Raw genomic sequence first — 24,066 nt, 5'->3', positions numbered from 1 at the left:
CCCTAATGTAAACCCTAATGTAAACCCTAATGTAAACCCTAATGTAAACCCTAATGTAAACCCTAATGTAAACCCTAATGTAAACTTACAACCACCGCCTATAATAGTTAATAGTAAAGAAAAATATAAAGTTAAAGAAATTTTTAATAAATAGTATATAATAAAAGACTGGAAAAGCTAATTATAGTATTGTATTAAATAAAAAACTATATAAAACTAATCTAGAAACTAGTTTTAGTATTTAATAATATAAAAGTAGCTATATAATAGCAGCTGCAGCCCCAGCCAAACTCTAATTAACCATTAAATAAATAAAAGCTGGAATAAAAAAAATTAATACTAATACTTTTTCCCCTCAGCTTTGGTTTGTATAAATCTAAAATAAGAAAAAAAAAAAAGAAAAGCCCTTTCTTAATTTTTTAAAACTAACTAAAAAAAGCTGTATTTAATCTAATAAAAATACTAGATACTACTATACTAAATTCAGCTTATATACTAATTTAATCTATTAATTTTTTAATAATATTTTAAAAAAAAGCAGTAATTACTATAGACTTATATTTAAGCTTATTTAGATTATAGTAGCTATAATATATACTATAATCTTTAAACTTATAGTTTATATAAGTCTTATTTTATTATTTAAACAGCTGTATAGTCTGCTGAAACTTTATTTAATTATTATACTTATAATAATATAGTATTACTAAATTATAAAATGCAATTAAAAGGCTGTTAATATAAAAAAAACACCTGGTATATATCTAACTTTATTAATATTTTATATAAAAATACTATTAGATTTTTTTATTTAAACCACAGTAAAAGCACCAACCTTTATTTTAAATTTATAGTAAAAAGAATATTAAATATACTACTAATTTAAAGTATAGCAAAGTTAGAATAAGACCTTATTATTATATATTATTAATTATATAGTAATCCAGTACTCTGTATTACCAGTATAGGGGTTATAAATAATTATATATTATATAAATAAAAAAAGTAAATTATAGTCAGTAAAAGTAAAAAAAACCTAAAAAAAATTATAATAAATAAAAATTAATATATTATTTAGATAATTAAGCTTACCAGCCCCAGTATTAGAAAAAAAAGATATAATATTAATAAACAAAGAAAATAACAGAAATTATACAGATAAAAAAAAATTAGTAATAAAAAGAATAAAAAAAAGATATATAAAAAAAAAAGCTAAAAAGAGGGGGGAGTAGTTTTTTTATATAATATTTTATATATTTTATATAATATTAGTAGCTAAGCCTAACCATATTCTTAAAACCAGTTATATTAATAATATAAAAAAAGATTTTATTTACTAAATAAAAAAGGAATATATAAAAAGAAAAGACTCTATTTACTAAAAAATTACTATATTTACAAAATAAAAAAGGTTTATATAAAAAAAAAAGCTATAATAAATAATATAGGTTTTATTTATATATATACTGTCTACTAACCAGCTATAATATTATTTAAAAAAAGCTAAAATATAAAACTGTTACTTTAAATTCTAAATAGCTGTTTATATAAATAAAAGCTGTAGAAGATACTAAAAAAAAAAAAGGGCTTCTGTTATAGAATTAAAACCCTATTATAAAGCTTGGCTTTAGATACTAGTTAGTATCTAAAATTTTATATAATAAGTACTAAACTAGCACTAGCTTAGCGCACATATAAAAGAATTTTATACAAACAGATAAAATAGCTTCTCAGCTATTTCTTCTTATTCTAAGGCATATTTTGATTAGCACAATCCATCCATCCCGTAACAGGGAATCTTAACTTTTTTTTTTTTATATAGAAGTTTTTTTCTACAACTGATATATAGTTCTCTATAATTGGATCTGGAAAGTTACTTCTAGTTTAGCTTTATATTTTATATTCTACTATTATCTACTGGACTATTTTGCTGGGTATAAGCAATAAGGTTATAAGAACTAAAAAATAAAATAGTATAGTAAACAAATAGCTTATTACAATAGCTAAAAATAGTAGTATTATATTTTAAGATGTTATTACTAATCTGCCTAACTTTGCGGGACTACTGCTGTCTTGGGTGGTTCTGCGGCCGCCTTGCTTAGCCGTCACATGGCTGGTGCCTTAGGCCTTCTTTTATATACATTCCTTCGCGATATCAATCGCGAAGGTTGGAAGGGCTTGCAGGCCCTTACAAAAGTAGAAAAATAGTTTATAAAAAATAGCAGCGACTACTAGAACTACTACTAGCTTAGGATCCCCAAGGGCCAACCAACACAACTGGCCACCCTAGCATTAATCATAATCGCTTCTATGACGACGTTTGTTTCTCTGTTTTTCCCGCGCTTTGTCTTCATACTCCTTTATCTCCCATTCCTCGAGCTCAGGGAGTCCCTTACGCTCCCGATACTCTGCCTCCTGATAGACCGTCCAGCGTCCTCTCTGCATCGCGCGCTCGCGGCTTCGTTCCCCGGGTAAATCTTCCCAGTTCACCTCGGCGACAATGTTGTACACGCTATCGTCGAACCCACGGGCGAAGCCCCACTTCTCAACGGTGCTATCCAAGGTGCCCCGGATGACGATGTCTTCGGCGTTGCCGCTCCGGAACTTCAGGTCGAAGGAGCCCTCGGTCGTGTTCACCGTGCCGAAGCCCGACTCCAGGGAGGTGTTCATCGCATTCTCGCCGTTCCAGTTGATCGTGGCATTGCTGGAGCTGAACGTGTGCCAGAACCCTTGCTCCAAGTGGCCGGGAGTGCCACGGTAGATCGTTCCGCGGCATTCAAGCATATCGCCATCCGAGTCGGTGATCTGGAAGGTGCTCAACTTGTTCGCATTGACTTCGAAGCTAAAGGTCACGGAGCGGAGCTATCTCGGCGCCAAGCGGGTCAGCAGTGAGTTTATTTCTAGAATAGGTAATGAACAGCTTCGTTCATCAGAGGAGGCAATCCAAGCAAAAGGAAAGATCATGGAAAAGAAGAAAAAGAAAGAAAAACCCAAATAACTCACGTCACGGGCGTCGTGGGGGCCATCCCCAACGTCGATGCGGAAGCTGCCATTGTCGTTCTTAATGTGTACCGCATCTAGCGAGAATTTCGTTTCATCCCAGCGGCCGGGCACATGATCCGGCTTGCCATCCGGCCAAAATTCCCTGGGGACCGTCACGGTGAAATATGGCTCTCCACCATTGCCATCATGGAACTCCAAACCTTTCACGTAGTTCGTGAAACGTGTAGCGCCCCATTGGATGTGGCCTACCATACCCATGTATCTCCGAATCAGCATCAAGCGTCATCAAGAGATATAAATAGGATCACCGACCGTAGTACACGCCAAGGTAGTTATCGAGGTTGACCTCTGCCTGCTGATAATTGCCGTCATCGTCCTGGAGATCCGCACACAAAGTCGCGCCATTCCGCACGGTGATATTATCTGCATACTGCCACCAAGGTTCGTCGTACGACATGATGACAAAAGCAAAGAGGAGCAGACGAGGTGGTCTGGGAGAGTAGAGAAGAAGGATTAGGCGAAAGGGAACGAGACAGCCAGGAAGAGGTGATGAATGTTAATGTTCCCAGCTAGAGAAGGGGCAAGTACAAGACCTTTTTAAAGATAAACCATCTTGCTAGAACGAACTGCAACCCCGCTATCAAGCCAGACACGATCCACGAATATCGGAAACTCTCAACTCCCACCGCAAATCATGTACGCGGTGTGGCGTGCGCGACGATCTTCTCAGCGTCAGCCTTCGCTGGGCAAATATGGCTGATCTCGCAAGCCCAATGACGGGTCTAGGAAAAATCCGGCCGTCGACCCGCGCAGCTGAGAGGAGGGCCGCCAATGATAACGTAAAAGGACGATTTCTGGGAGCTGGCAATTGGAAAGGTGTTTTGCCGGTCAGCTCCGTCGATTGCCGAGTTGCCGATCCTTCAGCTGTGGTGGGCCCGCCACACCGCACTATTGCTGGCTGTATCATCGCTTTCGGTCAGAAGGTGGGGTCGATCGATCACCTTAAACAGGAGAAGAAATCGGCGCTGAAGTCCACATGGTAGATCTTGTGTGATGTGATCGTCAGCCGAGCGAGTCACGCAAGCGAGTGAGCACCACCTTCTGAATCATGCCGCCTTCAAGAACCGAAGCAATTCGGTAGTCAAGTACACTACTAAAGATACTAGGATTATCTTTTTTTCAAAAAAACAAGGTGTTTTAAAAAGGCTGATTTTGTCTTATATTAACAGCTCTTAAGACCGGCCAAGGTGTCTTAACTAAAATATAACTTAATATGTCTTATCTTAGGTCTTATTTTTCTTGTAGGGCTTTTAAAAATTTCAAAAGTTTCTTTTGATAAATATCAATATTTAACAGTGAATATTGAATAGATTCATATTCTATAAAAATGAATAAATTAATACAAAGCTAAGAACCTTAATAGATTATTTCAAAATGTTATAGTAAATAAATATTTTTCACGAAGCTAATTATAGTAGTGTTTATTTTAAGATATTATTACTGTTTCTAACTTTATAGGACTGCTGCTGTTTTAAATAGGTTCTGTAACTGTCTTGTTTAGCAATTTCGTGACTGGTGCCTCAGGCCTGATATGTGATATTTCTTTATAATATCTTTGTAAAGGTTGGAAGGGCGCGCGAGGGCCGTTACAGGACCATAGTACAGTTCTAGGTAATATAAGCAAAGACTCTAGACCACATAGTCCGGTCCCGGTTCCAAATTTCAGGACCGGGACCGCACCATTCCTAGGCCTAGTAGGGTGTTCCAGGGCCTGTGGGATAGAAGACCATAAATACAGTAATCAATTCCAGATAGGGATTCTTCTAGGTCAAACCACAAATTTCAAAGTCTTTAAGGTCATATTGTTCGTGAAATTTATACTTGTACAGACTGACTCCATTCCTACACATACCCCTGCCTTGTGATGATATTATAACCAGGATCCTCAATCTGAATGTTGGTATTTATCAAAAACTCTAACGGCATCTCCACCAGAGTTCCTCGTATCTTTGATAACTCCTCCTTAACTGCTCTGGCCCCTTCCTCGCCACTGGCAAAGTTAGTCTTCTGAACATGGCCCCATTTTGCCATGTGTAATCCATCCGGACCGAGGTAGCGTTTCCAGAAGAGATTTTGGTATTGAAACCAGGTCTTGGCCGTATCATCCGGCATTGGCGCGAAAACCTCCCGAAAAGCTAGGGTGTTTGTGCTTGCAACACTGTTCCACAGCTTCAGAAAATCGTCAGCCAGGGGGTCTGCAACAAGCTGATCTTCAGCTGAGCCGTAGTCGTAATCGTTGGGTACTGGGGCTGGCAGGAAGTGGCTATCGGGCTTGCGCATGTCTTGCGGTAGTAGGAGGCCGAGATGTTTGCGGAAAAGGTATCGCCTTAGAGTAGCAGCGAATTTGCTAGCTTGAAATGGGTGACCGTTCATTGTTGTGTTTAAGGTCGCCTGATCCTCAATGACGAGCGCGATCTCTGAGTCCCGACCTCCCTTAAGCGAGCGGTCGTTCAGGTTGGCCGAGCCGCAGACGACCACACGATCATCGGCTATGAGAGCCTTGGAGTGGACGTAGAGTTGCTCACTAACGAAAGCATCAATTTCCGGGACAGAACCTCCGGCGGTCCAAGGGACATTCCGAATGTCCTCCCCACCGAGCATGTAGCAGGAGCTCACGGTATCCCAGTCGCTGCTGTGGCCGGTGGATGCCTTCTGGTAAGCACGGTACGCTTTATGGCCGGCTGTTATTTCAGTGGACTCAAATTCTCCGATCTCATTCTGTGCGCGAAGACCGAATGGGTCGACCATATCATCGTGCTCCTGGCTGGCAGCGTTGTAGTCCACATGGCTTGCCTCGGTGGCTTGCTGCAACTCTCCACTCTCATTGATCCGGTCGTAGCTCCTCAAATTGTAGAAACGAATGTACTCGTCGGGATTGACTCCGGCTCCCTTGATCTTGTCTATGATACTGAAACCTCCCCGGTTGATGGATTTGTATTGAAGTTTCATGATCGCGCGAGGCGGGTGCCCCGAGATCAGGCTCTGCAAGTCGCCCGGGAACGCAGGGACCGCTGGCATCACGACTAACACTTTGTACCGTTTCCCTTCACGAGCAGCGCGCAAGATTCGTGCCACCAAAGCCTCTCCCACGCGGTTCCATACGGTACCAAGCCATGTGCCAGTGGAAGTGATGAAGAATTGTTGTTCCAGATAGACAAAATACTCGCTTTTCTCAATAACATCGATATACGCGTGGTGGATGCTATTTTCGGTCGATATTCCATTGCTCCACCGACCAACACTCCGGACTAGCTGGCAGGAAACTGACCCTACGGGCGATACAGGCGTAGTGGGTGGAGGCTTTGCCGGTGGCAGGGCCTCGTAAGCCCGAAACCCAGGCAGACGAGCGTTGTATTTCAGGTTGTGGATAAAGTTCCAGCGCTCGACAAAATGGCGACTTATTTCAGCGACAGCAGGACCCGTCAAACTGACCGAGACATCTTGCCAGCCCATACGGGAGGTAGCCAAGCGACTGAGTTTGTTGTGCTCCCATCGATCCAAGTTTTTGAAATCCATGACTCGAGCATTATTGTAGTCCTGACCGGGGAAAACAATATCATCGAGGTTCCCAGGGTGGGCATCCGCGATGGGGTGTTGAATGGTGTCCCATCGCCCGTACGACAAGTCAATACCACCAAGAAAGGCAACTCTCTGATCGCAGATGACGAGTTTTTCATGGTGAGCCCAGAGCAGTGTCGGTCCGCCGGCAATGCCAAACATAGTCTGGAGCGTCTCATCTGAGATCTTCCCGAGGCCTGATATTCCGGCCGCGGTAATACTTTGCAGCAGCCCTTTGGTGGAAGACATGATTCCCTGCGCTCCTTGGATGAGGTCGGGGTATCGAAAAACCGAGATGTTCGGGTGCAAAGCCTCCAGCGCACGCTTGGTGTGTTTGGAAGAAACTACATAGCCGTCAGTATACTCACCTCTCAGGTAGCCAGCCTGGAGACAAGGAATCACTTACGATACATGACCTGAGGAACCTCCTTGAAGACCACGACATTCACTTTGACGCCACGCTCCGCTGCAGCCAGCAGCATGCGGTCCAGCCGATACTGTTCATTTTCCGACGGAGGGCGTCTCAGATAAACCTCGGGTGACACCCACCCTGCCACGATATTAAGCTCGCTGATACAGCTTCAAATCACCGATACGAGAAGGAACGCAGTTCTTACATCCAAGAATCCACACCGACTCTTTCACTGTCAAAAGGGCCTCCGAGACCGCCCAGAAATAGGCGCACCCGTTGACGTGGAATTTGACATTATTGCCCCCAGAGACAGGCGAGGAACTTGCATAACGAGGTGGATTCTCCTGCTCTTCTGTTTCTCTCCACGCCGAAACCGTCTCTGAAATGTTAGATATTCCGAGCTTTTGTGTCACCGTATCCAGAGAGACGGGGCTCTGGATCGGAGCAGTAGACAGACTCCTGGCGGCAGCCGTTGCCCTATTCAGAAATGACGGCATCGTTTACACGACGTGCTATTTCATACCCTGAAGTGAAAGGATGCGCAACGAAAATGAGAACAAAGAGATATTGGGCGAAGGGGCACAAAAACAAAACGCTGGTCAGGCAAGTCGCTGGACTACACCAGCAACAAGATATACCACTCAGCCTGTGGCATTACGAGCCGATAGTCAGTCAGCCACAGTTGCGATGGCAAAACATGTTGTGCGGCTGGCTGGAGTTGCAGTGCTGCTACGATGAAGTTTTTCAGGTGGCTTGTCTCATTACAGCTAGTGGGTTGGCACGTTATAACTCTTGGCCCCGCACTTCACCCACACCGGAATGGCTCGGAGCTCGCCAGCTGAAGCGAACGCTGGGGCGTATTGTGGCAACGAATAGAGGGGCGCGATTCTCCCCCACATGATGCCCAAGAGCAAGAGCAGATCTGAGCGGGTGGGGCTCGAGGTTCTGGACCTTGGGGAGATCAAGTGGACGTACCACACGAAAAGACGATAACGAGGAAATGGAGATGCTCGTCTTGTCGGCATCACCGCCGCCCGGGGCAAGATTTGCCGACACCGCAGATAGCGTGCCACACCGGCCAACCCTTGCAGCTCAGTTATTGGTTTCGATGCCATTCGAGGACATCAGGTAGACTTTGCTCCCGGTCCTAGTGACAGGATGTGCTGCCCGAAATCCCGTCTATCTATAGCCAACAGTTCATAAACCAGATGTACTGTACGTACTGCTTCAGCCGCGCCATCCCGCAACCCCACATAGTGCCTCAGCTGGAAGAACCAAACATAAAAAAAGAAAAATATAAGTCATGGGTGACATGAGTTCCACCCCAGTTCCTTTCTTTGACATATACTGCAAAGTTCTGTTAGGGTCCAGGCACCCCTTGCGCGGGTGCAGCACCGATCTCTCGAACAGAATGCTGGGACTGGGGGGACCGAACATCAATTCATTCGAGAATAAGCATCCGGACCTCGAAGTGAGGATCTATCCCCGCACTTCGGAGCAGGATGCGCTCTACTCCGTGCCGGAAGAATCGCTCCGAGCCGCGATGTATATCCCAACGACCTTCCAATCCGGCCGTGACGGTAAGACGTCGGTTATTCTCGTCCCCGGCACAGGTACCTACGGCGGTGAAGCCTATGCTCCGAACTTTGCCAAGCTGTTGCGTGAAAGCACTTTTGCTGACCCGGTCTGGCTGAATGTTCCCGGCCGGATGTGCGACGAGTCGGCCCGCAACGCGGAGTATGTTGCGTATGCAATTCGTTACATTTCCACACGGTGTCAGGGCAGATCTGTGGCTGTGGTAGGCTGGTCGCAGGGGTGCTTGTCAATTCAGTGGACGCTCAAGTATTGGCCCAGCACCCGCGACCTCGTGAGCAATTTTATTGCCATCTCGGCCGATTTTGCAGGCACGGTTGGTGCGTGGGCTCTCTGTCCGTTCGAGGGTGCACAACCCGGCACACCGGCAGTCTGGCATCAAACGCGCAAGTCGAACTTCATCGCCACCCTGCGCTCCCACGGCGGGGACTCAGCCTATGTTCCTACTACATCCATCTACTCCGCGACGGATGAGGTGGTGCAGCCGCAGTCGGGAACAGGGGCATCCGCGTATATGAAGGATGAGCGAGAGGTGGGAGTAACAAATTGCGAGGTACAGGTGCAGGCGCGTCTCAGGCCGGCAGGTTTGATCTATTCCCACGAGGCAATGCTGTACAACCCGCTGGCATGGGCGCTAGCAGCGGATGCGATCCAGAATGGGGGACCAGGGCGCGTGGAGCGAATTGATATGGCGACAGTCTGTATGCGCAGCAAGGCAGAGGGGCTCAGTCTGATTGATGCGACCAGGACGCAGGCTTTGGCTGCGTGGGCGCTGAAAAATATCCTGCTCTTCACGCCGAAGCCCTGGCGGGAGCCGGAGTTGCCTGCTTATACTGCCCCGGAGGAAAAGACATACGTGCCGGTGGAGCTAATTGGCGATGCACTCAAGGTTCCAGCCGTGGTTACGGCCGAGCTCCCGGACACGCTTCCTGTCTAGACGCTTGGGTGAGAAAACTGGGTTAGGCGGTTTGTGGTTTTGAGGGCTTTAGCATCATGTGTAATAGCAGCTTTTGGATAGATAAAAATGAGAACTCGTGTTTTCCGGGATATAGAATGGAGAAGCGGATGGAACAGTTCACTGCATTCTGCAAGCTCACAATCAACGATAGTCGACACTGGCTCCCATGTAGCCATTCCCTCGGCTGGACGCAGCTCAGCGGGTCCCCCCCGTCGTCAGACCCTACAATTGGGTGATCAGTTTGACTTTCACTGCGGCTTTGGTTGCCACGGTAACTATTTCCCAAGCCTGATATGCACTGGTTACTTCTCTCGAAGCCGGGTCAGCCTTAACGGACAGCCTTGAGCCGAACCGATCTGTTCAGCGCCACGCAAGAAGTAATGAATCCAATATGAACTTACTGCTGCATTCCTGGAATGCAATACTGATTAGATTTAGGAGTGGGGTAGGATTTCTGAATGATGAGTCTTCCAAGACCAGTTGAACTCCAAGGTTATTTCTCTCGCACCCAGGACCGGAGAAACGGGTAGAAATTACTCTTCCGTTAAATGAAAAGGTATCGAGTCCCGATTCTCATGGAGTCCTGAGGGCGGACCCAATCTAAACGGCGGATTGCAGGCGCGTAATCCTTCTTGGCTGTTTTTTAAAATGTTTTTCTGGTACTCAGAGCAACCATGTTAGCTCGCCTTGGCCCGTCAGGCATCCACCTATTGGTGCCTTAGGAACTCTTGGAGTATTTAAGTAGGTCTTTTCCAATCGATATGCAAATATAAGTACCGGTTGGAAAACACAACAACCACTTTGCTGAAACCCCTTTACTTCTACTCGGTGTACTTATTAATTGATTGTCAGCAGCGCCTCAGAATCAAAATATCTGCCGTCTACCGATGATCTCCAGCCACACATTGTCGCCGACTTATTGCAGAGATACCGCGCGCGGGAGTCTTCGTTGGGAATGTTCAATGCACCGCCACAGTCGCATGGCTGCTGGTCGAGTCACGTGATAAGCGCAGCACGTGAGTTGTCACCGATGACCCCTCCCGTTGGCTTGGTCGTAGCCGCCCATTAACTTCTTCTTTCAACTCCTTGCCTTACCACCAGCGCACCCCCCCAAACCACCCTCAAGCCCCTCGTAATGGTCTGGGACCCGGAACCGCTGCTTTTTATCAGCAACTCGCTTCCTGAATCCCCCTTACCGAGCAAGGATGAAATTCGTGCGTGCACAAATATTCTTTTTGACCGCCTATACAAAGTAGTCGCAATCAATGACGGGGGATCGTGGTAAAATTCGGCCGCGGCGTATGTATAAGGACACGGCTACGGTGTCGAAGGAGGGGTTGAAGACCGCACACCAAGCATTTTTTGTGCTGGACATGTTGTCGTTGTCGTGGTGGGATGTAGGCTGGTGATATCAGATGGTGGACCGGGTGTAGTGGACAGAGGCTTGGAACAGGAACAATAGAGGCAAGAGTATAATATCAGTTGTTCTGAGTCGAGACACAGAGGGAAAATACCAGACACAACAGATGCACCTCTTTTCTAAGCCAGCGCCATCTTCTTGTTGCTAACCATCGACAACCACACCTTGCGCACGGATGCACCAGCCTCACACTCCTGTCTGGGCTGATTGGCAAAGGATGATCCGTCTACTTGGACGACTTGCAGCGCCAGATGAGACAAGGCACTCGCAATCCCCTCGGCTAACCATTCATTGCCGCAGTGATGGTGGAATACCCAGGTGGCATGGACAGCGTTTAAATGGGCCCGTGCTGTATAGACCAAGGCTTCTGAAGCGCCGCCGCAACCCACTAACTGCACGTCAGTCGGGTTTCTCGCCTTAAATTCGTTGTTGCCGAGCCATATTATAGCATGTTGGGGAAAGTATTGTATTTTCCATTCCATTTGAATTTTAGTAACACTAAGAAGGTTGTTAGAGTAGTGTCGGTGGTTGGGATGTGAATAGGAAAGTAATTTAGGAAAGCCGGCTTGGTACTAAGAGCGGCTATTTCAAAGGCTAATCGCCCTATCTATATGGCGCTGTAAGGCTCTGGCGACAACAGAGTATGTCATTCATAGCCTGTAAGGTTGAAAATTGGGAACTTCCACCATCTCTTCCGCCGAGCCAGTCAGCCCAGAATAGTAACCTTATTGACAGCAGATTCTGACCTTGGGCCTTCTAGATGCGGTATCAAATGACCCAGTGGCTATAGAAATGGTCTGACAGTACAGGGACCGATTACAGTTGGACATCTTACATAAGGTATGTATCATTTGTTGTCCTACGCGGCCAGATGATCCGCAGGCGAAGGTGAGGGGTGGAGGGTTGATTTGTCAGCTGACATTTCTGCCAGGTGTCTTGTGTCTCAGCGCATTGAAGCCCCTTCATCCCCTGCGCTACAAGTACGGAATCACAGAACAGTGAGTGGCTGATGATGAATAACGCCATAACGGGGCACACGCCTCTTCTGGGGAAGAAAGCGACACCTGCATGCGAAAAGTGCCGTGTCCTCAAGGTGAAATGTGTCCAATCCGGAGAGGGACAGCCTTGTTCTAAGTACGGGTCACCTATCTACCTGGGCATGTATTTCATCAATTCCGGGCTAATTTCGGTAGATGTGCCAGATCAAACTCTCAGTGTGTTTTTCCAGCGCCGAGACAGCGAGCTCGAGTTCTACAACGAGCGAAACCGTGAGTGCCCCTAGAGAACAATCCAGTCAACAGGACAGTTAGGCTAATAGGGTGGGGATGGAGGCGACTGGTCGATCTTGAGACCAAACTCACCAATATAATTGGTCTTCTTTCGCGCTCGAGTGGTCCCCTTACTGAGGTCCGAACACCGCTTGATGACGATTCTGGACCGCCTGCAATGACCAATTATCCCGGTGACAGGCCCCACCAAGCAGTCGAGTGGATGAGCGAAGATGTCCTTCCTAGTCCTGCAATGGTCACAGGCCCGGAGCCAGGCGAACACCAGAATACTATGGGAACACCGTGGGACGCCTCTACTGCTATAGATCCCGTGTGGGTGACCAGTTTAGGACTCAGTCCTGTCGTCCTTGAGCATCTGCTGGACATATTCCGCGGCATGGCATCCTACTTCCCGTTTGTGCGACTCCCAAGCGCCTGTACTGCTGCATCAATGGCTAAAAGTCGCCCATTCCTATTGCTTGCAGCTCTCGGCGCTGCTTCATCAAGCTACTGCCATCTTCAAGACGCTCTGATCCGACAATTTAGAGATTCCCTCAGCCAGCGGACTGTCATAGCTGGCGAGAAGGACTTAGATCTGCTCCAGGGATTACTTGTCCACCTTGCGTGGTAAGATCTCAGTTCCCGTAGCCCCTACTGGTCTTTGTCGTCCGTTCGGGGTATTAGCAGCCTGACTATTGCCAGGTTCCATTTCTCTTTTGTCCCAGGGAGTCAACAAGAATACCAGTACCTACACATTGCGATCAGCATGGCCATTGATCTGCGACTTGACCAAGAGACGGCCGAAATAGTCGAGCAGCGAAATGAACTGAGTGATCCCTATGCTCGGGATGCATGCCGAGCTTATTTGGGCTGTTATTACATGTCTAGCATGTAAGATGCCATGTGATATCTTGATAGGCGCGCATAGTATTAAGCTTACTCTGACAGCATTGCATTGGCCTCGGGAAAGCCCAATAACCTCCGATTCCACAAGGACATGCTTCAATGCGCGATGCTGCTGCAGCGGGAACCAGAATTTGAGACCGACCACTTGATCTATCCGATAACGCAGGTCCTACAATTTACTGAAGATGTCTGCGAGACTCACCGATCAGAAGGTATTCATAGCCCTCGCTTGTACATCCATGCTGAACGATTTACAACATGGTTAGACGAATGGTGGTCTTCTCTATCAACAGATCTTTGCAACAACGGTAGGCTGTTCTCAAGGCCTCGTGACGTCCAAGTTAGCTGACTTCAAATTCCAGTGTTGCTGATTGATCGCTATTATGCCGTCAAAATCCGTATTAAAGAAATGGGATTGGTGTATTGCTACGGGCAGAGAAGACCTCCATCTCGAGAAGGAGAAAAAGCGTCTACCATCTTGTCTGCACATCCACGGGTCATCAGCAACCTGATCGAATGTGTCAGTTCTGCACAAGGCTATCTCGACATATTTTGCGCCCTTCCGGTTGCGGAGCAAGGCAGCTTCCCATTTTCTACATGGTACCAGGTTGTTCTGGTCGTCTTTGTGCTGTACAGGTTGTCCGTGGGACTGCCGGAAGTGCCCCAGTGGAACGTTGACCTCGCACGACAGACTGTGGATCTACAAGAATACATTGGTCAACTGCTGTCCCAGTTCCAGGCTATCAAGCCTTTGACGGACAGGCAAATACCCACCAAGAGCCTCTTTGCGCGGCTGCCGGAGATCATGGAAAGTGTGAGAACATCCTATACATTGGCAACCGAGAAGGGCGCACAGGGGGGTAATAGCCGCCATGCACACCACGAGCTTGCGCCTTGGAATCGCAGCGCCTCCTCTACTCTAGGGCTGCACCGCTGCCCGGCAGTGCGGTATTCTATGCGTCACGTCGCCGCAGCTCACGATGTACCCAGCCCACCGAGCGCGGTTGCTACAGAAGTCCAGAGGATTGAAGATGAGGAGTTATGGGGCGATCTATTCCGGATGGATACATTCTCTAGTATGACAGGTGCTCCTCCGAACTTTGACAAGTGATCCGTGCCCCTGACCTCCAACCTGCGCCACTTCGAGTTCAGCATCGCGTGCCCTCAGACCTCGTCGGGAAAGACATGGGTGGAAATCTTGTTTCCGGTCGAATCGTACCGCTGAGGGAGAACATTGAACAGTCCGTCCACATCGCGTGGTTCGTAATCCAGCGATAATGCCGCCTGAATCAGCAAGTCGAGCCCATAAGTCTCTTTGATCCAGTGGGCGACCATGTCCATTCCCGCCAAAGCTCCACTCCCCGTCCAGATGTTGCCGTCCACAATCCACTTCTTCTCCTTTGTCCACTTAACGTTCGGGTACTGCTTCTTAATCCAGTTATATTCGAGGTTGTTGACGGTGGCCCTTCGGCCGTCTAGAGCGCCAGTGGCTGCCACCACCGCGGCTCCGGTGCAGGTCGTAAACAGTAACTTTCCAGAGGCTGCATGGCGGCGAATGAGGTCCTGCAGTTTGGGAGGAAGCTTGGTCGTGGCCGGGATATCGCCCCCGACAATGAGGATGTCCAAATCAGGGACGTCGTCCACCACCACCGTGGGCGTGACGGTCACGGAGCTCGTAAGCAGGTGCACCGGCTTCATGGTCTCGCCGATATGGTGGAAGACGAACTCGGGCGCCTTGGCCAAAAGGTTTGGGTCGACCGGGGCGTAATAATTGATCCCCTCCAGGAGCATTTTACTCGCCGAATTGAGCAGATCGCAGGGTCCAATTACGTCAATGGTCTGGTAATCGAAGAGTGGGCAGCCAACGTGGATAGGAGCCATTTTGGTGAAAGGCCTGTGGATACTGGGTAGACGGGAAGGACTAAATGAATTGGATCAAATGATCAGATGAGGCCTGTTTGAAATTGGATGCTTGATACTACCCAATACTGCTGGGGAGTAGGTAGGAGGTGGAGGTGGAAGTGCTTAAGTACTCCCATTTTCGGGATATCATCAGCGCGGAGCGGGTGGTTGGAAGGGTTCCGTCCGCCGCGGTCGGCCTTCTTGGCACGGGCCACGGGGAAATTGGAGATCCCGTGCCGTATAGTTAGTTGTCAGTTTACCCTCAAAGTCAACAAAGATCAAAGTCCGAGGTCAAGAATAGCAAAGAATGGAAGATATAGTCAATCATCGATTGGTAGTGAAGATAGCGAATTGTAACAAGGTGTGGGTTGGTGCAGACCTGTCACACCCCTAGATCCGCGTCAACCGCTGCTTTGAGCAAAACCTCAAGCTGCACCAGCTTGGTCTCAGTGGTGAGTCCCCCTCGAGACAGTTCGCTCACCAGGATAAAACAGTGTGCCTTCCAGGCATCCCCATCGCCCGACCTTCGGGTCGTCTCAAGTGGCCCGACGCCACTCTCGGTGCTATCGAGAGTGACGGGAAGGATTTCGAAGTTGCCCATGTTGATGGTTCCAAGTGATGTTGTTGGGTTTATTGCTGGAGGGTTGTTGTCGAAGACGTGGTCGATTAGATGATGATATTTGCTTAGTCGGCTAACTGTAACTATGCATATCTATACCCCACCATGGCGAGGATACGGTTTGTTGTCTGTGGACGGAGTTGATGGCTTCATTCTAGCCTACGGCAACCATTGTTCTGGAAAAGAGCAAGTACGGGAGATTCTACTTACTTTGCGTTGTCATCCCCCTGTCGTCAATCGTCAAGAGGATGGTGGAAAGAGAATGTTTTCAAGTCTCCTTGTGGGGCTGTGCTGGTAGATTACAAACAAAGATCCCAGAACAAGGGCTTTGTGTATTGTTATCCTCTGTCATGACCTCTTTTCCATTGCAATCAATTATATATAGACACATACCTCTGGTTGTACCTGGTGAGAACTAGTAGGAGCATCTCAACATATTGAGCCAAACCCAACACTTACACGAAAAATGGCAACCCCCACAACTCCGCGAGAGAGCGCTGCTCATCCCCTTCCTGAGCAATCTACACCAAATTGCCTCCATGGTAGCTATCGGGTGGATCATGATGGCTCGTATACGATTATAAGCCATGCAAAAGATGGCCAGACCGAGCTTGGTTTTGATTATCTCGTTGATAGCGATCTCTGGAAATGCAAGATGGCCCTCAATCGGGGACTATGTGGCCGGACGTTCTCCTCTCTGGGTGAATTGAATCTTCATCAACACCGACATCTCACAATCATGGGCAAAGCGAAACCGGAAGGAGAACAGACAAGATTCGATGGACTTCCTCTGAGCTATCGTGTGGATGATGGTGGTTGGAGATGCATGATCGAGGTCGATGGCGGACCATGTGGCCGAGTATATACTTTCCTCCGGGGCTTACAACGGCACCATCGCCAACAACATGAATATGAGTGTTACTTTTGCCCCAAGTGTCACAAGATACTCTCTCGGCGGGACACCGTCAGACGGCATATGAAAGATGTCTGCGGCTCGACCCCGCGTGGCTCGATCCATGGCCAGAAGCAAAAGACAAGTAAGTAAAGACATTACAGTGAACACCGTGTTTGGAAATCGTATCATCTTGTATTATCTTGTCTATAGAGCTAACTACACGGCAAAGGCCCTCAAGCCGTCGAAAAGTGCTCCCTTAACGCGCTGATCGAGGGCGTAAAGAAATACTCTCCTCCCCGTTGGTCCACCCAGGGGCTGATCCCCAGGTTCAGTTTCACCGTCTTGTTGGGGTTCTCTCCGTCATACAGGCTGATGTGGCCCTCGGGATGATCCTTGCGAAGCCTCTGGTTGACAAAGGGATCCATGCCCGGCCCATCGGGGAAGGTCTTGGTCTTGTACTCGGGGAAGGAGGCGTTGCTCGCCCAGCCTGTGTCTGTTAGCATTCATAGCGTCACTCGGGTTAAGCTGTTGAGGCAGTGACCACGTACGAGTCATAAGGAAATTGAATCCATCCCGGATCAGGCTCTGATAGCAGGTAAAGTAAATGCCGCGGTGCTCGATGGTCTTCCGCAGCCGCTTCTCGTCTTCGGTCAGTTCCGGACCAAAGGTAATCCCTCGTCGAAGAATGACGCTGGCATCCTCTTCCTGTCCTTCGGCCTCTTCTTCATCGCTGTCGGGCTCGGGCAGGGCGGTCTCATCCCCGTCTTCTTCCGTCCCCACGTCGCGTTTCTTATCGGATCGAGGGCGCATCTTGCGGATGTGCGCCGCAAATGGACAGCTCTTGATGCTCTTCTTGGGTCGGAAGTCGAACGTGTTGTTGAAGGCCAGCTCGGGCTTATCCTCGTCGTAGGCGTGCACCACGGGAGCACCTATGCTTGATCAGTCTGGCTTTGGTGGGAGAATCGAACGCTGACATCGAGATCTGGAGAGTTCGTACCGCTCTTCCATCGACCCATCAGGTGGGCACCCAGCTTTGCCGGACCATTAGGCCCCGCGTAGTTGGGGCCTGGAATCTGCGAAGCCTTCTCCTCGAGGAACTTCTCGAACTCGGGGACCTTCTGGTCCAACTGCCGGAAGACCAGGAAACTGCCCTCCTTGGCCCAGGCCGGGCCTCGCTTTTTGTTAGGGTCCCCCTCAAACCCGAGGAAGATATACCCCGGGGGACAGGCATGAGGCTCCCCCGGGGCCGGGGTCGGATCCAGCCCGCGGATTTTGGGCTGCGAGATGTGGTCTTCGTAGCCAAAGCTGCGGGCAGCACGTTAGTTGATCTATGCTGAGGTCATGGAGGTTCCTCGAAGACACGTACTGTTCCTTGCCACGGTTTGCCCCGGGTCGGGTTTGACCGTCGCGGCGAAAGGCGATCTTCATGCTGTTTTCATTGGCATCGCCCACGTAGAAGGCATCCTCGACGTCCACGATCTTCCGGCGGAGAGCCTTGGCACTGTGCGCCGCCACAATGAAGACGCCATCGACCCGCCAGTCCCACCGTTGCAGAGGGTCTTCCTTGGCCAGATTGGCCTCGGGGGCCCGGAAGTCGGGGTGTAACGCGGGGGGGCTGTCGGCGCCCTCGTAGACCAGGTCATCGAACATGCCCTTTTCGAAAAGACCCTCATTGATCCGGTCGCGGCAATACTCGTCGGGGTCTTCCTGTTGGACTCTGGCAAACTCGACCTCCACCTCGGGCCGCTCGACCTAGAACCCGGAATTTCGGACGTTAGAGCCTTGAAATAGAGAACCGAAAGCAACGGGGGGGGCTTTGAGGCCAACCTTCAGCAGCCCGAGATGGGTGAAGGCCACATTCACCGCGGTGAAGGGCACCCGATAGGGCTCGGGGACATCGCGTCGGGCTTGCGCGGAGGCCTCTTCGAACTCTCCCACTCCGCGTAGGTGGTCCGCGCATTGCGTGCCGGTGGTGATTTCATGGTTGTCCAGCAGGGTCCGCAGGTGCTTGCGGAACTTGGCCTTGTCGGTGATCTTGAAAAACAAGTAGGATTCAAAGTGCTTGGGCAGTCGGGGCCAGATGCTCCCCTGGATGTTGTCGGTGTCGACCGTCTCTGGGGCACGCATAGTGACGATGGTCTCTCGCTCTGTCTGTGCAAGGCCAGACGAACAGCGAACAGACCCGCCCCGAAGAACCTTTTATGTCTGCCGCTTCAGCTGGCAGCTGAGTTGAGGGTGCACATCCGGTGTCTCGCACGGTGACCTCTCATAACCCCTTCATTGGCAATGCCGTCTTCGTCATACCCCTCAGCTGAGAAGAAGATCCGCCGTAATCAAGTGAATGGTCATTTGTGGACGGCGGAGTGGTCTGCAGAAGGCGGGCCCCACGGGCGAAACTGATCTATCGAAGTGGTGGATGTCGATCCCTCCACTTTGCTGCGGTGACGAACTGTCGATCGCGTCGCTTGGACGCCGACTGCGTCATTTGTTGTGCGGAGCTGAACTGTGGGGCCATTGATGGTGATCCTGCTGAGCCTGCTGATAGAGGAAATGGGTTGAGGAAGTACTGATGGTGTATGGTCAACCCATACTCGACATACTCCCTACCCTGCTTATCCATATCCATAAACATAAACACATCGATATACATCGCCAGAAGGAGTACCATGTGTACGCTGAATCGGAACCATGGCGCCGCTTCCCGGAGGCCAGGGACCGAACCGTCCGCTCGGGCAGGCTTGGCAAGATCCACTGCTCAGATCCAAGCAGGTTTGCCGAGTGCCTGCAACTGCACCTCCTGGGCATTTCTCAGCACAGCTCAGCACTATCGAGATACAACCGGAAACCATCTCCAATTCGCGTCACATCAGTCACATCACGGTCGATCTCTACCTCGACATGGTGTCGGTGGCGAGCTGAATCTCCACTGGCACCCACTGGCAGTCACTGGTCAGACAGCCACTGACCGCATTCCCGCCAGTCTGGCTGCGGATGAGTTATAGGGGGAGGTAAGTTAGATATCGAAGGGGTATATATTGATAACACCGTCGTCTCGTCTGCAGCTTCACCCCATCCACCACCGCATTCCATCTTTTTACTCAACATGAAGTTCCGGTTGGCGGCAGGCCTCCTGCTGGGGGCAGTCGCAGTCAATGCCTTCATGCCCCCGGAATATGCCTACGAGTCCTCCGAGGCGGATGAGATTGCAATTGCCAAGCAGTCCTCAGGAATAGTCAAGTATCAATCGCCGCCGGCGGACTCGTACCTCATCCCCAAGACCAATTCCGACAATGCCTCCGAGAACTGGGAGGTGCAGTGTTCCAGCCGGGACAAGGCCCACAATTGCGAGTACGCCATCGACGACCGCACCGACCGCTACTGGAGCAGCAGTCCCAACGAGCAAGAGCCGTCCTGGATCCGTATTGACCTGCGCAAGGAACACTATGTCTCGGGCGTGACCATGCTGCCGCGCCTCGAAGCCGAAGACGGCCAGATTGGTGAGCACCGCATCCTGCTGTCGCCCGATGGACACAACTGGACCGAGGTCGCCTACGGCACCTGGGGGTCCAACAAGAGCCCCAAGATGTCCGCCTTCATCCCAACCCCGGCGCGCTTCGTCAAACTGGTGGCCGAGACCGAGTCCCACCCCCACAGTCAGACGAGAAACGGACAGATCTCCATCTCCAACATGGCCGTCTACGCCTACATCGAAGGCACTTTCCCCGAGGCCGACCCCAGCAAGGGGGGTGTCTGGGGACCCACGCTAGATCTCCCCATTGTCCCCGTCTCCTCGGCCGTCGAGCAGCATGGGAACATCATCATGTGGTCGGCCTGGGCGGACGACCAGTTCTTCGCCTCCCCGGGGGGCAAGACGCTGACCACCACTATGAACCGCAGCGGCATCATCACGCAGAGTGAGGTCTTCGAGACCAAGCACGATATGTTCTGCCCGGGCACCTCGATGGACCTCGAGGGCAACATTGTGGTCAGCGGGGGTGCCGACTCGGGTCGCACCAGCGTGTACAATGGCACCGCCTGGAACAAGGGCCCCGCCATGCAGACCCCCCGTGGCTACCAGTCGTCTACCACCCTGTCCGACGGGCGCATCTTCGTCATCGGAGGGTCCTGGAGTGGCGGCGACAAGGTCGAGAAGAATGGTGAGGTCTACTACCCCGGCCCCAACGCCCACTGGGAGACGCGCAGCAACGCCAAGGTCGAGCCCATGATGACCGATGATCGTCTGGGCGCCTGGCGTGCGGACAACCACGGCTGGCTGTTTGGCTGGAAGAAGGCCAGCGTGTTCCAAGCGGGGCCCAGCAAGATGATGCACTGGTACAACGTGGACGACACGGATCGCAAGGGCCGCGTCCGGGGCTCGTGGGAAGAGGCCGGCGAGCGTGGCCAGGACCACGACTCCATGTCCGGCAGCGCTGTCATGTACGATGCCACGCGAGGCAAGATCCTGACTTTCGGTGGTCAGCGTCACTATGACGGCTCCAATGGCTCCAAGAACGCCCACCTCATCACCCTGGGCGATGCCTACAAGGACCCGGAGGTGGTGGTCGCGGGCAAGGGTCCCCGGGGTGACGGCGCAGGGGGCATGCACTACAAGCGCGTCTTCCACACCTCCGTGGTCTTGCCCGATGGCACCGTCTTCATTGCCGGTGGCCAGAGCTGGGGCAAGCCCTTCCACGAGGGCGACATCAACTTCACCCCGGAGCTCTACGACCCGGCCACCGACACCTTCCACGAGCTGACCCGCAACAACATCAAGCGCGTCTATCACAGTATCTCCATGCTGCTGCCCGACGCGACGGTGCTGAACGGTGGCGGTGGGCTGTGCGGTAACTGCACGGCCAACCACTACGACGCGGAGATCTACTCGCCCCCCTACCTGTTCGATGAGAACGGCAACAAGGCTCGTCGGCCTCAGATCACCAGCCTCTCGGACGGACACCGCGTCACCGTCGGCGAGCAGATCCGATTCAAGACCGACGACTTCATCGAGACGGCCTCCTTGGTTCGTGTCGGAACCACCACTCACACGGTCAACACCGACCAGCGTCGCATTCCGCTCGACACCCTCAAGCGCGTGGGTCATCTGCAATACAGTGCTCGTCTCCCCGAGGACCCTGGTGTCATCCTGCCGGGGTGGTATATGCTGTTTGCCATGGATGCCAGGGGCACTCCCAGCATGGCCAAGATGGTCAAGGTGGAGCTGGCCTCGCCTCCCGAGTATGTGTCCAACTTGGAGGATTCGGAGGCGGAGGAAAAGCACGTCAGCCACGGTCATGTCGGAGTAACGGTGGACTGCGACGAGGATAACGAGGTGATGGGCGTCATCGCCATCATGTTCGCTTCGGCCGGCAAGTTCTGGAAGAACTGGAAGGGTGCGCTGGTCTCGCAGGCTTAGCTAGAAAATTTTCATGGTTTCTTTAGTAGAGCTGTGATGTACAATGAAAGCGTCATTTTGTTCTATCTTAGCCTTTGATGTAATTCTCACGCGGGCAGCTCTAACGGGCCACCGTGAGAACGACGGAAATCAGCGTGACCTGGAAGCCATCTACGGAGGCATCAGTGATGGACTCGGAATAGCAGCATATGCTCCAGCCGATGGTGCATTCGGAGAGTGTGCTCACTGAAGAACCGCCGCCTACAAACGGCTCCCCCAGTTTTATACATGCAAATCCACACTCTAGTAGTCTCCTGATGATAGCAATAGTCGTGAGGATGCGCAGGACCGTGGTGAACGGCTTCGAGGGGATCACTGGGATGACTGCCGATTTTCCACCCAGAGCCACAAGCCGGACATCCGAAGGCGATGCTCTGCTCTACCATCGACCGACCAATGCAGTAGGTGTGCCAGGTGCGTTGGCAGCTCCGTCGCCAGCACTGCCAGAATCGCGCCCGCGGATTGGGGTGGTGGTAAGCCTGACATAGTCCGCAGGTAACCAAGGGGTAAGCTTCATCCTCCGGTGACACCATCACAACCGGCTTCTCCCGCTCGCTGCGTTGCTCAGGAGAAAGAGAAGTCAGATGGAGAAGCCTAGGATGAACAGTGAAAGACATTTTTGTGGAAGTGAGGGAGATGGGAGAACAATGCCTTGTTTGTCTTGGAACAAAGGAGTGAATTTATATCTTTCACGCGGCCGGAGATTCAAGGGCTACAAACAAAAAGAGAGGCCATTGTTCGACCACACCGCGCCTGGCAGAGCCCTGGCAGAGCCCTGGCATAGGCTGGAGGACCCCCCTTGTCTTTCTGTCAGGGAAGCAGGTTGTGTGCCGGGTGAATCCATCGATTGACGCACGATTCTTAGTCTATCCTGGTTCTACAACGGCTCTTTCAGGACGTTTCTTTCAGACCCTGTTTGTAGAAGCTTTCAACAGATCAAATACAAGGCAATACTTAGAGCTTTGTATAGTCAATGACAGAGGCCCAGAGGTCCCATAGATGGGTATAGAATCGAGTCGAATCCCCCGTCTGAATCAACTGTCTTCACACTCTTAGCTCCCAATTCATCTACACAACAGCGCCCTCAAACAGAGAACCAACATTTTCAACGACACTACCATTACCACCATGTCTTCCCAACCTAGCTTTAATATCAACCGGTCTCGTCACTCCCGGGACCTAATCTCGATCACACCGAGTGGGGCGTGGCTGATTACGCTCGAATCTGGGGAGGAAAATCGCGAATCGTTTGGGTCTTTCTCAACCATCAGGCAGTTAGCGACAACTGGATGCGCATCGGCAGGAAGCTTGCTAGTGAGGCGATGAAGATGAAGCGAGAGAAAGCAATTCTCCGCCGGTATTACGCTGGAACCTATGGGGCGATCGTCGAGTGTAAAGGCCGGGAGACTCAATTCTATATCGACACCCCGGTTGAGTCCGAGGCAGATGATAAGTCTAGGTCTACTTTGACCCACTGGATCCATGAGTTCGACGAATATCCTCAACACGACGGCCCGGAGAAAGCGTATCATGACACTTTCATTCGCAAGATGTACTCGGATAAGCCCGACAATCTTTCGGAGTCCGGGTGGCCGGAAAAAGAGTTGAAACACAAACTCCGGGTTAGGGCCGTCGAGCTCTGGGACAAGCCCTTTCCCCCTAAACGGTTCATTGTAATGTACAAGGAGAAGTGTGGGATTGCTAGCCTTACTTGAAGGTCTGGTACTGTATATCGTAGGTACAGTATCACTATCCCACCACCCTTAAATCAATAAGAATTAACCTCTCAGCTATGATCTGATCCTTGTAAACAGCGTTGTAATTTTTCAGTTTGAGTTGTCCATCTCACACCTCTCAGCGCCGGTGTGAGACTTAGTATAGCCTATAATCTGCTACTTTGGGCGTACAATCCTTTTGTCCAATGTTATCTCCTTGCTACCCTCCAGATCCATCTGAGTCCTCCATAGAACGCCTCTAGAGACTTGATATTCTTCCTCTTCCCGTTTGTATCTGGGCTCTG

At 50.4% G+C, this 24,066-nt stretch overlaps 7 protein-coding genes across 7 annotated transcripts; 3 read left to right on the top strand and 4 right to left on the bottom strand.

Moving 5' to 3' along the window:
* Positions 1–2,046: 2,046 nt before the first annotated feature.
* BO82DRAFT_391537 (CVNH domain-containing protein) lies at positions 2,047–3,952 on the bottom strand. Its single transcript, XM_025638575.1, has 3 exons — positions 3,316–3,952; positions 3,004–3,248; positions 2,047–2,862 (listed from the first exon to the last, which is right to left on the bottom strand). The coding sequence occupies exons 1-3, from the start codon at positions 3,458–3,460 to the stop codon at positions 2,293–2,295; spliced, it is 960 nt and encodes a 319-aa protein (XP_025492944.1). The 5' UTR covers positions 3,461–3,952; the 3' UTR covers positions 2,047–2,292.
* Positions 3,953–4,847: 895 nt separating this feature from the next.
* BO82DRAFT_353654 (phospholipase D/nuclease) lies at positions 4,848–7,699 on the bottom strand. Its single transcript, XM_025635013.1, has 3 exons — positions 7,239–7,699; positions 7,028–7,171; positions 4,848–6,965 (listed from the first exon to the last, which is right to left on the bottom strand). Exons 1-3 carry the CDS (start codon positions 7,528–7,530, stop codon positions 4,906–4,908), a joined length of 2,496 nt encoding a protein of 831 aa, XP_025492943.1. The 5' UTR covers positions 7,531–7,699; the 3' UTR covers positions 4,848–4,905.
* Positions 7,700–8,291: 592 nt separating this feature from the next.
* BO82DRAFT_353653 (alpha/beta-hydrolase) lies at positions 8,292–9,671 on the top strand. Its single transcript, XM_025635012.1, has one exon. It carries the CDS (start codon positions 8,445–8,447, stop codon positions 9,561–9,563), a length of 1,119 nt encoding a protein of 372 aa, XP_025492942.1. The 5' UTR covers positions 8,292–8,444; the 3' UTR covers positions 9,564–9,671.
* Positions 9,672–11,987: 2,316 nt separating this feature from the next.
* Positions 11,988–14,316, top strand: BO82DRAFT_61388 (Zn(II)2Cys6 transcription factor). The gene is made up of 6 exons (XM_025641385.1): positions 11,988–12,138; positions 12,198–12,272; positions 12,336–12,899; positions 12,975–13,163; positions 13,221–13,486; positions 13,541–14,316. The coding sequence occupies exons 1-6, from the start codon at positions 12,014–12,016 to the stop codon at positions 14,287–14,289; spliced, it is 1,968 nt and encodes a 655-aa protein (XP_025492941.1). The 5' UTR covers positions 11,988–12,013; the 3' UTR covers positions 14,290–14,316.
* Positions 14,238–15,157, bottom strand: BO82DRAFT_353652 (class I glutamine amidotransferase-like protein). The gene has a single exon (XM_025635011.1). It carries the CDS (start codon positions 15,057–15,059, stop codon positions 14,343–14,345), a length of 717 nt encoding a protein of 238 aa, XP_025492940.1. The 5' UTR covers positions 15,060–15,157; the 3' UTR covers positions 14,238–14,342.
* A 1,639-nt stretch (positions 15,158–16,796) lies between these two features.
* BO82DRAFT_333753 (Dyp-type peroxidase) lies at positions 16,797–18,721 on the bottom strand (the record flags this gene model as incomplete). Its single annotated transcript, XM_025633233.1, has 5 exons — positions 16,797–17,081; positions 17,143–17,523; positions 17,592–17,899; positions 17,961–18,346; positions 18,422–18,721. 5 exons carry the CDS (start codon positions 18,719–18,721, stop codon positions 16,828–16,830), a joined length of 1,629 nt encoding a protein of 542 aa, XP_025492939.1. The 3' UTR covers positions 16,797–16,827.
* Positions 18,722–19,673: 952 nt separating this feature from the next.
* On the top strand, positions 19,674–22,059 carry BO82DRAFT_353649 (putative galactose oxidase). Its single transcript, XM_025635010.1, has one exon. The coding sequence runs from the start codon at positions 19,698–19,700 to the stop codon at positions 22,005–22,007; it is 2,310 nt and encodes a 769-aa protein (XP_025492938.1). The 5' UTR covers positions 19,674–19,697; the 3' UTR covers positions 22,008–22,059.
* Positions 22,060–24,066: the final 2,007 nt, after the last annotated feature.

This window comes from Aspergillus uvarum, assembly GCF_003184745.1.
Source record: "Aspergillus uvarum CBS 121591 unplaced genomic scaffold BO82scaffold_21, whole genome shotgun sequence".
In the NCBI taxonomy this organism is placed as follows: domain Eukaryota; kingdom Fungi; phylum Ascomycota; class Eurotiomycetes; order Eurotiales; family Aspergillaceae; genus Aspergillus; species Aspergillus uvarum.
This window is presented reverse-complemented; position numbering and strand designations above follow the sequence as displayed.